Raw genomic sequence first — 15,332 nt, 5'->3', positions numbered from 1 at the left:
CAATGAACCAAAGACACTGCTTTACTTTTCGTGCCCTTTTATGGTTTTATTTGAATGTTTACACTATGACGCTTATGCAAAACAAAAAAATTTCGTGACAATAAAGTCTTATTCTGATTATGTCATTGGGAGGGGAACATTAGGGGGATCTTCTTCGCTCAGAGGATTGAGAGAGTTTGGAACAAGTTGCCAGACAAGGTGGTGAATGTGGTTTGATTTTGATATTTAAGAGAAAATTGGATAGGTACATGGATGGGAGGGGTATGGATAACGATGGCCCAGGTTCATACTGATGGGGCTATGTAGAATAATAGCTTATCGAAGAGCTTGTTTCTGTACTGTCATGTTCTATGGTTCCCAGAAGTCTATATATCAGAAGATCTTCCATTAACCGCACATCAGCCCAGGCCCCCTCTGCCCCCACGTGCCACAAGGACAAGGTTCCTCTTGATCTCACCAGCACGTCACCAGCCTCCGTGTCAAACATATCCTCCTCCTCCTCCTCCATTTCCGCCACCTACATCATAAAGGGCCCCTATCTCCCTGGTCACAACCTCTTCTCATTGCTGTCTTCAGGCAGAAGGAACAGAAGCCTGAAGACCAACACCTCTAAGTTCAAGAACAGCTTCTTTCCAAAAGCGATCAGACTCTTGAACCTCCCCCTTGAATAGGACTCGGCGCTATTACAAGTCACCTTTTCTCCCCACTGTGAATATTGTGAAAATATCTATCTGATGCATTTATTGTATCTTTTAATTTAATTCAGTTAGTTTACATTATGGGTTTTCTTTACAAGTACCTGTTTGGCTATAGCAAGTAAGAATTTTGATGCTTATGTACATCGTACGACAATAAATTCATGATCATTATTACAGTTGCACAGGGTGTCAAGGTTAGCCCAATGTTATTACAGTGCTAGCGACCCAGGTTCCAATCTACCGCTGTATGCAAGGAGTTTGTGCATTCTCATGTCCATATGGGTTTCCTCCAGGTGCTCTGGTTTTCTGTCCCCCTCCACTGTACGGCGTTAGCAGGTTAATTGGTAACCTGAATGTAATTGTGTCACTTGGGGTGATGGACCAGAAGAGCTCATTACCATTCTGCATCAAAATTAGTCAGGTAATGGGATTACTCTGAGATGGTAGAAACTTGACAGGCCCAAAAGGCCTTCTATTGAATGGAAAATGAACAGAAAATAATAAAACACAAACATGGCAAGTTATTCTTTAAACATCGATTCGCACGAGGCCCTATCTCTGCCAAGGACAGTAGTTTGATGCCTGCTCCTAATTACCCTCGTAAATGTGAAGGGGAAATGTCAAATATGAATGATTATTAACAAAATGGATACAGACACACTTCAATTACTCACCATATTAGAGAGTCAATGGAAATCAAAAACCCATCACATTTAATCTGAATAAGGTTTTGATTACCGCTTCATATATTAGCTCTTAAAATGTTGAACCAAACACCCAGAAATGAAATCCATGCTGAAGGTTTTAATCACATTTCAGTTATTACACAGAAAGCAGATTGCAAGAAACTAGTGTGGAAGTAATTAAACTTTAACTGCAAATTGGGGCGGCACGGTTAGCGCAAAAGCACCAGCGATCAGGACTCGTGTTCAAATCCCGCGCTGTCTGTAAGAAGTTTGTATGTTCTCCCAGGGTCTGCGTGGGTTTTCCCGGGGGCTCTGGTTTCCTTCCACCGTTCAAAATGTACTGGCAGTTGTAGGTCAATTTGGCTTAATTGGGTGGCACGGACTCGTGGGCCAAAATGACCTGTTACTGTGCTGTTCGTCGAAATTAAAATTTGTGTACAAAATAAGCGCTTTGGGTTCTGAGCAGGATAAGCAAATGAATGAAAATATGGGTGAATGGAAGGAAAATAAAATTGTAAGTTAATTCTGAAAGTGTAAGCGTAGTTCTACTTCCATCTTCAACCCAAGGTTGGAGTACAAGAAAACTATTCAGTTCTTCAAGACTCTTCCACCGTTCTGCCTGCTAATACTTCAATTGCTCTCTGCTTCAGATCTCTTAATTATTTTGCTCAACAAAAGTTTGACCACTTGTTTGAAATGAGCACATAGTGACAAAGCGATACACACAAGTGCTCATGAGAGGGAGAACCAGATTTGAGCACCACACCACATGAGGACAATACTTCCTGATTTAATTCCCAAAAGGTCTGGTTCAAATGTTTTGAAATTTGAAGCTCAGTTTCACTTACAAGCTTGGAGTAACATTAAAGGAATTACCTTCACAGCCATTATGGTTCCACTGGGTGTATGCCGCACCTTTTCCACCACTCCATATGCTCCTCGACCCAGTTCATTGATGGGCACCAAATCATCAGCTTCTACCACAAAGTTCTATGAATGAACCACGTGGGCAAAAAGAAAAAATTAAACTGTTGAATCTCTGTGCAGAACTTGTGGGGAGGAACACTAAGCAACACAAACATTAAAAATGCACTTGCTGGAATCTTGAGCAAACAACGAGCAGGAGGAACTCAATGGGTCAGGCTGTGTCTGTGTGGAGAAACATTCATTCAGTGTTTTGGGTCAGGACCCTTTCTCTATGAAGAATGAAGTTAAAAAAGAGTGAATGAAGGGAGCAAGATGGGGAGGGACACGGGTGCAAGGGGCGGGAAGGTTGCGAGAGACATGGGGAGACAGAAGATGGGAGAGATTACTGGAAGTGGAGGGGGCGGGTTAAGTTAGAGAGAAAATTCTAGAATAAGTAAAGCAGAGATAGAAATAGTGGAACCAGATGGAGTTGGGGTTACCTGAAATTAAACAACATTTGACTGACAATTTCTACCCATTGATGCACCCTGAAGTCCTCCTGTGTCTCAATGTTCAGAAAAAAAAAACTCAGGACCACAATCTCAAGTGACCATTTCACAAAACACAGTTGGCGTGGCATTAGAGCAATGCCTTTACAGAACCACTTCGGGACCTGGGTTCGAATTCTGCGCACTGTCTGTAAGGAATTTGTACACTCTCCCCGTATCTGTGTAGGCTTTCCCCGGGGCCTTCAGTTTCTTCCCACCGTATGATATGTACCGGGGGTGTAGGTTAATTGGGCAGCATGGGCTGAAATGGCCTGTTACTGTGCCGTGTCTAAATTTAATAAATTTAAAACCTACTGGTATGTCAGTAAAGATGAAGCTTCAGGAATGGAGTTGGGGCAATGACTCAATGGGGGGGGGGGGGGGGGGGTGGTGGCGGCAGGCACAGGCAGCACTGAACTGATCCCACAAAGTTCTGTTCTGTGGAGCTGTTCATCACCAACTACCACCTCTTGCCTTGAGAGAATTGACCATTCCAAATCAAGAAGATTCAAGGTTCCTTTGTCATTTAATAAATCAAAAATGTAATTATACACATTATTATTCAACATTTGCAGGTTTTCAAACATTCTATGTTTTTTTAAAAAAAATACAAAACATACAAGGATTTGGAATTATAAAGTTCAGATTCTGGTACTTTCCCACACCCCCAAATCCCCCCCATCCTGGCACCCAGCCATAAACAGTAGTCTATTTGCCTGACACTGAGGACAGTGTATCCTGATAGAATTCATCCTTCTCTTTGAATTTCAGTCAGCAGGCTCATGTCCAAAAGACTTGGGTCCATCAGATTGCAGGGGAAAAAAACGTACAGTACAAGGCCAGATTTCTTTTTCAGCTTCAGTTCATGATCACCTGACTCTACACATACAACCAGATGAAACAGCATTTCCCTGGACCATTGTGTACACACACAATCACATATGTACATAAAGTTATAACTCAAAATAAATATACTTTATCTTAAGACAATTCTTATAAGAGAAACCTTGAATGAACTCAATAAGGTTCCGTGCACTTCTCAATGCCAAAGGTGGAAGGATTACAACAAAACATCCCAATTATGAAAGCTCAGAAATTTTGGATTGGGATGTCATGAAAGGCCTTTCACAGTTTAATGGAGGAAATTGTATAACATGCTAAAATACTAATCCAGTACCTTGGAACTGAAATATCAAGTGTCAAATATAAGCTGGCTTTTAAACAGCAACTCTGTTAAACAATTCTTTCATTAAAATAATGGCATTACTTCATATTTGACACTGCATGTGCAATTTCCAAAGTTGCAAATTATCCCTCATTCAATTTCTGATCTCAATTATTTGTATTTCTTGGCAGTTATAAGTTTAACATCATCAATAAATTACAAAAATAAAAATGAAAACCGTAAACATCAATCAATCATGTGCACTCTGGAACAGGTCAACTCAGCCACTGAAATTCAACCCAATCTTCAGACCATGAACATTAAAAATAGTTGAGCCATGAGGTCCTTAATACTTCTGGAAAACTGGCACAGATCAAATCATTAAATATCACTTGATTTTCTTTGTCAATTCAAGATTTTTTTTTAAAAACAACAAACAATTGTGCAACTTCGGGCAGATATCTTTTGTAAATTCAGCTCTGCAGGCATTTTGCCAAGACTATTCTGACACTGATGGCCAATGACCCGGGCTACTATTTAATTACTCCTAATTACAACAATTTTCAAGATGCCTCCAACTATTATTTGTCACAAGGTATTTTGGCCAATGCAGTAAATTTAGAATTCCTGCATATAGAAAATAAATGCATCCAATTTTTTTTTAAATTTAGACATACAGCACTTATGGGCCAATTTCACACCCCATTACGTTTTTGAAGGGTAGGAGGAAACTGGAGCCCCTGCAGAAAACCCATGTAGTCACGGAGAGAATGTACAAACTCCTTACAGATAGCACGGGATTTGAACCAAGACCCAGTCCCAATTGCTGGCGCTGTAAAGGTGTTGCGCTAACTGCTACATCAACCGTGCTGCCCAAGTAGAATAAATGTATAAAATGTTTATACACAAATCTAATAAAGCAGCATTCAGCTGTTTTCTGCAGCCATAGCAAAATGATTTTCCAGGAACATTTGGAGGCGTCGTTAAAAAGCCGAGTTGGAGTGAAGGAACAGGGAAGAGAATAGCTCCTTCCATCTGTGACTCGAGGTACGAATATTTTACCAAACTGTGGATCACAACCAGTTTGTGTTGGGTTTCCCAGTCTCCACACTAATGTATCGTGCCCCTGCAATCACCTCAACTCTGCTGGTTTCTGGTACAACTTAAGATTTGTACATTTTGCAATCTGGGCAGAAAATTCCTACAGTAGGGGCAGCACTAGCACAGACACAGATATCAAGGTCGCAAATGGCCAATACAAAATGACGTCAACCACCTTGCCACATGTCACTTCTTCAAATATAGCAGGGCACATTATGTACTAACATGCACAAGGCTGGTCAGTATTACACATAAATGGACACAAAAATTAAACAATCTATTTGATATGACATTCCAGACAATTGCACTATTGCAAGCCATTATTTTTTGTTGCACAAATTACTGTGAATATAGGCGCAATGCTATTACAGTGCCTGCGATCGGGACCGGGGTTCAAATCCGTGCTGTCTTTAAGAAGTTGGTATGTTCTCCTCGTGTCTGCATGTTTTCCCCAGGGGCTCCGATTTCCTTCCACTGTTCGAAACGTATCGGGGGTTGCAGGTTAATTGGGCAGAATGGGCTAGTGGACCAAAATGGCCTGTTACCATGCTGTATGTCTAAATTTTTAAAAATTAAATACATCTTCTGTATTTATTGGCTTTTTTAATTCAATCAAGTTTATTATAGTTCTTTTTACAAACATTTGTTTGGCTGCAGCATGAATCCCAGTGCTTACCTACTGGTAAATTGTACAAATTGTACATTCTCGTCATCAGTGCAATATGGAGAGGTATTGTTGGGGGTGCTGTCTTTCAAATTAGACATTAAACAATGAACCCATGTTTACAGTTACTGTTAGACTACCCCATCTGATTGGCTGAACTTCTAGGATACCAGCAGACATGCAAATCTTTGACAACAGATGCTGGGAGATGTTCCTCCTGTAAATATCATGTTCTCTTAACTTTCTATCAGACAATCTGCATGTGCATTGCATCTAAATTAGTTTGCACCTGGATCTGTGAAAACTGATGTTGGTAGATTAACTGGCTGATTAAGTACTTCTGGTGTTCATTGCACTTTGTCAGTCTTAATCTACACATGAAAAAACAGACTTCTCGTCTCTGAATCAACTGGCCAAAAGGCAAAGTAGTACCCTGCATCAATTTTGCATAAAGGTACTGAAGAACTCTGTATAATTTTCCAAGAAAAAATGTGCAGATGGAATTCAAGCACAAAACAATGTTTCTGCCCAAGGGAAAACAGGCAGGAATAAAACTTTCCAGGCCATTCTGCACCAATCAGAAATTCAACTGGGTATTTAACAGTTCCAATCTTGCACCCCTACAAGATTTTCCACATAATGTTGCACACAATTACCGTTAATCAGGCAGCCTTCACTTACTGAACCGACTTTCAAATGGCCCAGTAATTTTTTAAAAATGTCCTTAGGATTTTTCTCCACTTAACTTGTGATATTTTCGTGATCTGAACAGATATCGACTGATGCCAAGTAATCAGCAAATGTCCTAAATGCCCACATACATCACGTTCAATGGAAATAGAAATAACAAAATGGGGGAACTCTTTGTTGACAGGTTAAATTAGGTGTACTGTTGATCATTTTCAACCAATTAGTTTTAAAGGTAACTAGGAATGCCTACTTTGCTCAGATGATTTTGGTGACATTAATTAAAAACAGTTAATTTCTCAGTCACAATTGCAAGCAATCCTCAGCCACTGATTCACTGGTTTGTGCTCGAGAGAAAATTGTTGCCTTGATTCTCATCATCAGTATACAGCAGAAATTGTTTCCATAATTCTTTAATTGGTGTTGAGGCCTAAAGTTTAACATTAGTTCAGATACGAGCATTTTTGGCAAACGTTCTCATTGTGTCCAGCTGCACATCTAATTAAGCTGGGTGGTGGTGAGATATAGAAAAATGATGATACCCAATACCTTGGAAGATTTTTGTTTATTCCAAATCTGGCTTCTAGGATATTACAAAATATGAGAGTTTTCTTTTGGCATTTAACAAATTTTAGCACCAAATATCAACCAAAATTTGGACAAAACCTTACCGAAAGGAACAGTCCCAAATTCATTCAGTCCTGCAACAAATCCATGCCCCTATTTATGACAATTACAGTGCAAGCAAGCTTTCTGAATTATTGTCGATGAGCATGGAAACTCCCAACCATTGCTTACTGCTGCATTTCAAATCCTCCATCTCCTCTCGGCAAGATATTTCTGAATTCTGGCGCCTTTAAAAATCAGTCAAAAGTATCCACTGGCCCAAACTTGGGTCCTACACAGAGGATAAGATATTCAAGGGCATTTTTTTTCTCCCTCAACACAAAAGGTTATTAGGGAATATGTACCATGTGCTCGGAGGTGGAAGAATTTATAACTCCTTGAAAAATTAATCAATTAACATAGAAACAGATAATGTTATTAATGGGTATGCCAAGTTCAAATGACAATTTATAGTTCTGGTAAATGAGCTAACATGGACAAACCTCTCTGACTAAAATTCCATACTTATACTATAAAGGCTCAAATCATTTATTTCCTGACATCATGCAGAAAACTCCCAAAGTGCATGCCTTCTCGGCTCATTTCCATTCAACACACGTTCCTCTATGATGGCTCGAGTCCCCTGTTGTCGGAAGTTAGTGCAGTTACTGTTGTAATTGAACAAGAAGGACCTCTGAAAGTATCCTGCCTGGATGTATTCCAGCTTGGGATGGGAACTGCTCTGCCCAAGACCACAAGAAACTGCAGAGTTGTGAACACAGCTCAGGCCATCAATGACTACAATGAATGCTATGTTTCACGGCTCAATTAATACTGCTGCATTGACACTTTGGGCCCTCTTGACCTCTAACTTCATACCTTTGTTCCAGTGTTGAAGCACCTAAACTGTGATGTCACCAATTTCCTCTTTTGCTGAAATAAGGGTGTCTTTGTACTACCTTAAGGAGGAAGGAACCAGTTCTGAACATCCGATCAGATCAGAGTATAGGACTATCTCTATATGGAAGGTTTTTTTAAAAAAAAAACTTTCCTTATCACATACCATAAGACAAGACATAGGAGCAGAAACGGGCCATTCTGCCCATCAGCTCAGCCCCACTGCCCGGGTTTCTCCCCATAATCCTTAATGCCCTGGTTAATCAAGAAACTATGAACCTCTTTCTTAAATATACCCAATGATGGGGCCTCCACAACTGCCTGTGGCAACAAATTCCACAGATTTACTACTGTTACGAACTAATAGACCTTTATAAGTACTACAAAGGAACACCGATGAAAAATTCACCAATGGTCAATTCAAAATAATTGTTTTTATTAAATAAGAAACATCATGCTATTAATCATCTCTAAACTTAACTCTAAGTTTAACCCCACTATGCTCAAATGTAAATGTGTGAGTGTTATTAAAGTCCCAAACCATCACAGTTTAAACTTGATGCTGAAAAAGTCACTTTTAAAAGTCCAGTTTCAAATATCTTGTTGACTTCATGATCTTTTTAAAATGCAGTTCAGAAGTAATTATGAAAAACTTTTGAACATTTTCAAATCTCTTTCAACTCAATGAGACGTCTTTCATAGACATATCCTTCAAACAGGAGTGACCATTTTCTGGGCACAAATGAGAAGTAGTCTTATTTATTTAAAAGCCACTTATGTTGCATCTTCTGTGAATAGGATAATACAAGTCCTATCTTTCCAGGAGGTCGTTTTCTTCTTCTTCATTTTTATTCCACAATGAGACAGCAAGCTATTTTCAAAAGAGCAGTCCCTTTTGAAATCTACTTATTTTCTGTATTCCCTTTTATTAAAGAGTAACACAGAACAACACCTATTCTGGTTACTGTAATTCAACCAGGTCTTTCACAAGGTTCGAACTCCTGTGTGTGTGTCACAGGGTTTTGATTTCTGAACCGATCCAAAAGTGTCTGAATTTGATAGTATATTTCTCCACATCTTGTGACATTACATCATTAATGAGATAATCTCAATTCTTGGAAACCATGTACTGGAATCTAAGGTTTAGTTTTATTTCTGCAAAAAGTCTTGCTTTTTCCAAAACCACTCCATATCCATAACTACCTCTGACCTCATCTCTGTTCAAGAGGCCATCACACCTCGTACTTAAGTTTCAATTGAGAACAATTCTGCTCTATTATGGCTCCGCTTTCCCAATGTGTCGACTCCGAGAATGAACTCTCTTCTCTGAGCACAATGTCTGTAAATGTGCTGTGACTTTGTATCAACTGAGAATTAACTTACTTAAAATACATATACAATATTTTAACTCTATAAACTTACTTTACTAAGATATGAAATACAGCTTAACATTAACACAGATCCATTACACCACCCTCTGGCAGAAATTCCTCCGCATCTGTTAGAAATGGACACCCTTCAATCCTTTGGGAAACAACCTTCCTACATCTACTCTGTCCATGCTTTTCAACATTCAAAATGTTTCAATGAGATTTCCCCCCATCTTCTCCTAAATTCAACAAATACAAGCCAAGAGCTGTCAAACGCTCCTTGTATGATAACCCTTACATTCCCAAAATTAATCTGTCCATCAAGTCTATCCTGGAGAGTCAGACTATCATAAGTCACCTTTGCCTCCTTTACCTTCCTGCAACCTAATCTCTCCCACGTGCACATCAACAATCCCAACCTACCCTGAATTTTTCTGCCACTCACTAATACTTGAGGGGGGGGGGGAGTAATTAACAGAAGACAATTAACTGAGCAACCAGGGAGCAAATGGGATGTGGGAGGAAACAGAAGAACCAAGGAAAATGAGTAAACTCCACAAAGACAGCAGCAAGCCAGTTCCTGAAGCCTTCTCGCTTCAGCACGACCTGCTACACCACTGTGCCAGCCTATAGCAGCCAATTTGTCCAACAAAAAGAAATAAGATCATGACCAAGTAACGCACTTGATGGAGGATCTTGACCCAAAGCGTCAAGTAACACACTTGATGGAGGATCTTGACTCAAAGCGTCAAGTAACACACTTGATGGAGGATCTTGACCCAAAGTGTCAACTCCCTTTCCCTCCACAACTGCTGCCTGACCTCCTCAGTTCCTCTTTTTTTCCCCATTTTTCTAATGAACATAGATTGTGAGATAAAGGATAAGCAAAATTCCAAGACAACACCTCTTTGATCTTTTGCCTCCAGGGAGAGAAACGGACATTGAACATTTAAGGTCGAAGGCCTGCTGCCTGACCCACTGAGGTCCTCCAGCCGCTTGCTCTAGATTCCAGCATCTGCAGACTTTCATTTCTCAATCTTTTGCATCCACCAGAAATGCAAGATGAAGGATTTAGCTTAACATCCCTTTTAAAGAAAGTAGTGTTGAACATTCACATTATTCACTGCCAAGACGTTTCAGGACCACGACATAACCACAGACTGTATCAGCATTTGGAAATGTAGTGTCTGTGGCTGTTATTCAGTCATTATCTCAATTGTATGTTGGACCTGCTGTGTGCAAATTGGCTACTTGGGGTGGCAGAGGTACAATTGCTACGGACAGCTTCAGGAACCGGAGTTTGAACATAAGAAGAAATAGTAGTGGTAGGCCATCCAACCCGTCAAGCTTGCTCCACTATTCGATGTGATTATGGCACGTTCATTTTCTCCAAATCCTTTAATTCACTTACTATGTAGAAATCTATCCAACCTTGTCTTAAATATATTTACTGAGGTAGCCTCCACTACTTCGATTCCAGATTCACCACCCTCTGGGAAAAGCAGTTCTTCCTCATCCCTGTCCTAAATTTACTACCCTGAATCTTGAGGTTATGCCCCCTCATTGGTCTCTCCTACCATGGAAATAATTTACCTACCTCAGTCTTATCTTTGCATTTCATAATTTTATTCATTTCTACAAGATCCCTCCCATTCTTCTCAATTCCAGCGAGTACAGTTCCAGATGACTCAATCTCTCCTCACAGGCCAATCCCTTCATCCCTGGAATCAACCTGGGGAACTTCCTCTGCACTGCTTCCAAAGTTCCTGCCTGCTCCTGACCTCTGCAGCGGTCAGCATGGAGTTTGTGCATTCTAGCCCTTCTTTAGCTTCCTCACACCAAAACTCAGCTATAAATGCACTTCAAGGAGTCCAACTAATTTGATTTAAAATAAATAAAACAGCCAGTAAAACATCAGCTTTGCATTAGGACACGCAGAGCACAGGAATCTGTGAAATCAGATTTCAATAAGCCAAACCCCAAGAAAAAAAAATCCTTACTCGATCTCCAATTGTAATGCAAGCCTTTGAATCCAGATCTCGTGGTGCTCTAGAAAATAAATGTGAACAGAAAGATATTTAGCTTACCGGAAAACTGCACTTATTGCACAAAAACGACAAACTTAACCCTGAGCAATCTGTGCGGCAGATTTATACGAGATTACAGAAGAGGGAAAACTAGATGGCATAGACAAACTGTAAGAGCAGCAAGGTCCTGGATGAAGGGTATTCATTTTGAATTTATTGATGTACAGAGAAAACTACATCCCACAAGGAACACAAAGATCACGTTAAAATGAGATTAAAAAATAGCCGCACAATCTTGGCACCTTCGAAAACGAAACATTCAGATCCAGATATCTTCATTCCTAGCTTGTTATCCTGAAGGAGAAGTTAGAAAACGCAAAGTCACATCTCACAGCCTCTCGATTTCCTTGAATGGAGGCAGTGTTTCCATTAAACAAGACTCAAAGCCAAATTTCAGTGTTAATCTGGGCAGCCTGTGAAATTCCAAAGAATACAAAACTGGAAACATTTTCTTCCGCCAATGGACCTGCAGACATTCATCCAATACGAGGCTAATTCTGTTCTACTGCTGGGAAATTATCTTTCTCCCCATCCCCCTCCTCTCCCAAGAGAGCGCTGAAGCGATATATGAGGAGGGCACGTGCCACACAGACACTGCAACTACTCTGCAGGTAGTGGGATGGCAGGCATGCTAGCCTAACCGAACACTCTGCTCCCCTCAAAAGCAGTTTGTCTGCCAGATTCTTTGCATTCTGACAGCGACAAGGCAGTTTGCAAAGAGTCTGGCAGATGATGTTTAAAACTGAGACAAAAAAAATGTTATGGCTTGGAGTGCACTTCCCGAGAAGGTAAGGCAAGCAGCAAGAGATGACCACAGTACACAAAACTGCTGGAGAAACACAGCAGGTCACTTTGGATGACTTTTGTGTACTGCACTGGACCCCAGCATCTGCCGATTTCCTGGTTTACTTTCAGTAAGTCATGACTAATATATAGGACAGAATTGGAAAAAAAAACTGCAGGGCTAAAAGGGTTAAGTGGAGGGGTGTATCTAAATAATCAGTTTATCCAAAGAACTTACACTGTCTATCTGGACTGAATCATCTCCTACCAGGCCAGATGACTGTGTGTCTGTACAGAGATGCAACATGACATGGTGGGGAGAAATCACTACAAAAAACATTCTCTTCTGATACAGAACAGCTCATTGATAAGTGGCTGGGGTTGGGAAATCTGCCTTCCAACAATATTAACATTAACAATGTATAAAGCTACACACTGACCTTGGTCACTTTTAGTCACTTTAAACATCAGGCTTAACATAGAATATGCCTCTATTTCCGCAGAAGTCCAAGGGGATTTGGCATGTTGTCCAATACAGGTGCAATGTGAAAAGTACATTGACTGGTGCATCACAGCCTGATTTGGAAATTCAAGAGTCCAGGAATGCAGAAGGATGCAAGTACTGACAAATCTGACCAAGTTCATCAAAAGCACAGGCCTACCCTTTATCTGAGATGCTGTCTTGAGAAGGCAGGCAACATCACAAAAGGTCTACTCCCCAAACCCCCCACCCCATCAACCCAGACATAATCTCACTATTACCTTTGGGCAGAAGGTACAGAAGTCTGAAGCCCAGCACCTCTAGGTTCAAGAGCACTTCTCCCCTCAACCAACAGCTATTGGACTCATAAACCTCCCATACTATCCCAATCACAAACTACTCCAATACCACTGGTCGTCACTAATGAAGCTTCACCTTTTCTATGCCTCAAGGTCAACTGTGGGGAATTATACTAATGTTGTTGGTATATCTTGTACATCCATGGCTGAAGCAAGTACGAATTTAGTTTCATCTGTACATTGTACATGACAATAAACGTGTTTCACACCATTTTTGGCTACATTTTCCTCATTGGTTTGGCAAGTTGGAATAGATCAGAAGTTTACAAAACTTTTCCGCCAAGAACAAAATGGCCTTTGAAGTCATCCAATACATTTTTGATGATTCATCATGAATTAAAGAAGACTCCTATGGGAATGCAGTTAGCCATTGCACTGAAATGTGAAGTTGGGGGTGAGGGGGGCTGACATTTCAGGAAGTGGCCTGTATTAAATGGACAGCTATCTTTGCAACTTGCCAGGCCCAGAAAATTCCACCATATTTCATTTTGTAGCCTGCAAAAATAAAGACTCTCTGTTGGACTTTCCCCTTAGCAGTTGGGAAGTTTAAACCAGCACATAATTAGCCTCAAGACTGAAATGCCATACATGGAATCTACAGGCTAAGCTAGGTGACCTGACCTGAACTAGGACAGGTGCTCAACTGGCAACTGTGAGGGTTTTGCTGGAAGGTACTGCACAAGAACACGTGCGTACAGACATGGGTGTATGTGCATGCACCACGGACCGGAAAAACATTGCTTTGTATGGTTGTATATGTATAGTCAGATGATAATGACCTTGAACGTTGGGCTTCAAACTGGTTCCCCTTTCAATGGGATCACAGCTCATCTTCAAGGACACTTTCCTACCCAATCTCCATACATCCCTGATTCTCCAAAACCTCTCTCAACAGCTGAGCATTCCCAGCTCACACAAAATTGCCACTCAAATGCCAACGCATTATACAGAAGGGAGAGTTGCATCTCACATGAAAGCAATCCAGTAATATACACATCAAGGCATCAAGAGCTCTAGTGTGCCACTGAACCTAGATCAGCAAAAGCTTCTGAAAGGTTAAAAAAAATTGTCAAGTGAAAGTTCTTATTTATGAAGCACCATTGGAAGGGATTTTAGTAGGTTTAATTAAAACATACTAGATTCCTCTTGTGTGGCCAAGAACCCAACAGCAAAAGTATTTTATTTTCCAGGCTTAGGTAATCGCCTTCCTGACCTGGTTCCACTGTCTGCTTTCCTCCAGCTCTCCACTGCTCTCATTTCTTTTCCAGTCCTTAGCCCTCTCCCCCACTTCTTCCAGTCCTTAGCCCTCTCCCCCTCACTTCCTCTTCTACTCCCCCACCTGTATCCCCAGCTATTACCTCTTGCCTGTTAATGTAGAGTTACAGCCCTGCAACAAACCCCTCCAGTACATGAGGCAGCACCACCCAATCACACCCGTGACCAATTAACCTTCTATCGCTACATCTTTTAAATGAGGGAGGAAACCCATGCAGTCACAGGGTGAATGTACAAACCTCTTACAGACAGCAGTGGATTCGAACCCGGATCACTGGTGCCGTGACAGTATTGTGTTAACTGCTATGACAACCCTACAGTACAACTCCAATTATCCGAAATTGGATTCTCCAAAATCCTCAATTATCCAATTTTAAAAAAAAATTTCAGGATATCCCGAACAAATCAGAAACACTCATTTATCCAAAAATTTTTTCGGAGTTGAACTGACCGGGGACCTCAGGCTCCCGGCGGCAGCGGCAGGCCTCGGGGGAGGGGAGGCACACGTGGGAGGTGTTGGTGATCGGTGGTGGTGAGCATATTTTGGTGAGAATTAAACATTATTTTTAATGCTTTCAAAGTCTTCCCTCATTGTTTGTTGTTGTATAAACACTGTTACAGGTACTTTGCTGTGGCTACTGTTTTTTTTAAAAAAAAGACCAGTTCTTCGAAAAAAAATTTATTTTATCCTAAATAGGCCCAGTCCTGACCATTTTGGATAATCAAGAGTTGTACTGTACTTGCAACTTTTCTATTGCTTTCACTTTAATTTCAACAAGAGTCCCGACCCAAAACGACGACTGCCCATTTCTCTCCATGGAGTGAATCACGAAAGTCTGCAGATCCTGTGATTGCAGTAAAAACACAAAAATCCTGAAGGAACTTGGCAGATCTTGCAGCGTCCAAATGAGGAAAAGATATATATGTTTCAGGCCTGAGCCCTTCTTCAAGATATGAGCACAAAGCAGGAAGAAGGAGGGAAGAATGAGCAGGGGAGGATCACAGTCCAGCAGGCAAAA

General features: G+C 40.8%; 1 protein-coding gene across 6 annotated transcripts in view; it reads right to left on the bottom strand.

Annotated features, from left to right (window-relative positions):
• Positions 1-15,332, bottom strand: part of LOC138758860 (dual specificity mitogen-activated protein kinase kinase 3) — a 175,184-nt gene that overhangs the window by 45,629 nt on the left and 114,223 nt on the right. For 4 of the 6 annotated variants that reach the window (XM_069928359.1, XM_069928363.1, XM_069928360.1 and 1 more), the window contains 2 exons: positions 11,329-11,377; positions 2,261-2,374 (listed from right to left, as the gene is read on the bottom strand). In XM_069928359.1, coding sequence (XP_069784460.1) covers positions 2,261-2,374; positions 11,329-11,377 — 163 coding nt within the window. Of the gene's footprint in view, positions 1-2,260; positions 2,375-11,328; positions 11,378-11,657; positions 11,818-15,332 lie in introns of those variants that run through there. The other 2 variants (XM_069928362.1, XM_069928361.1) reach the window with 2 other exon arrangements.

The sequence above is a fragment of the Narcine bancroftii genome, chromosome 3 (assembly GCF_036971445.1).
Source record: "Narcine bancroftii isolate sNarBan1 chromosome 3, sNarBan1.hap1, whole genome shotgun sequence".
NCBI lineage: Eukaryota > Metazoa > Chordata > Chondrichthyes > Torpediniformes > Narcinidae > Narcine > Narcine bancroftii.
This window is presented reverse-complemented; position numbering and strand designations above follow the sequence as displayed.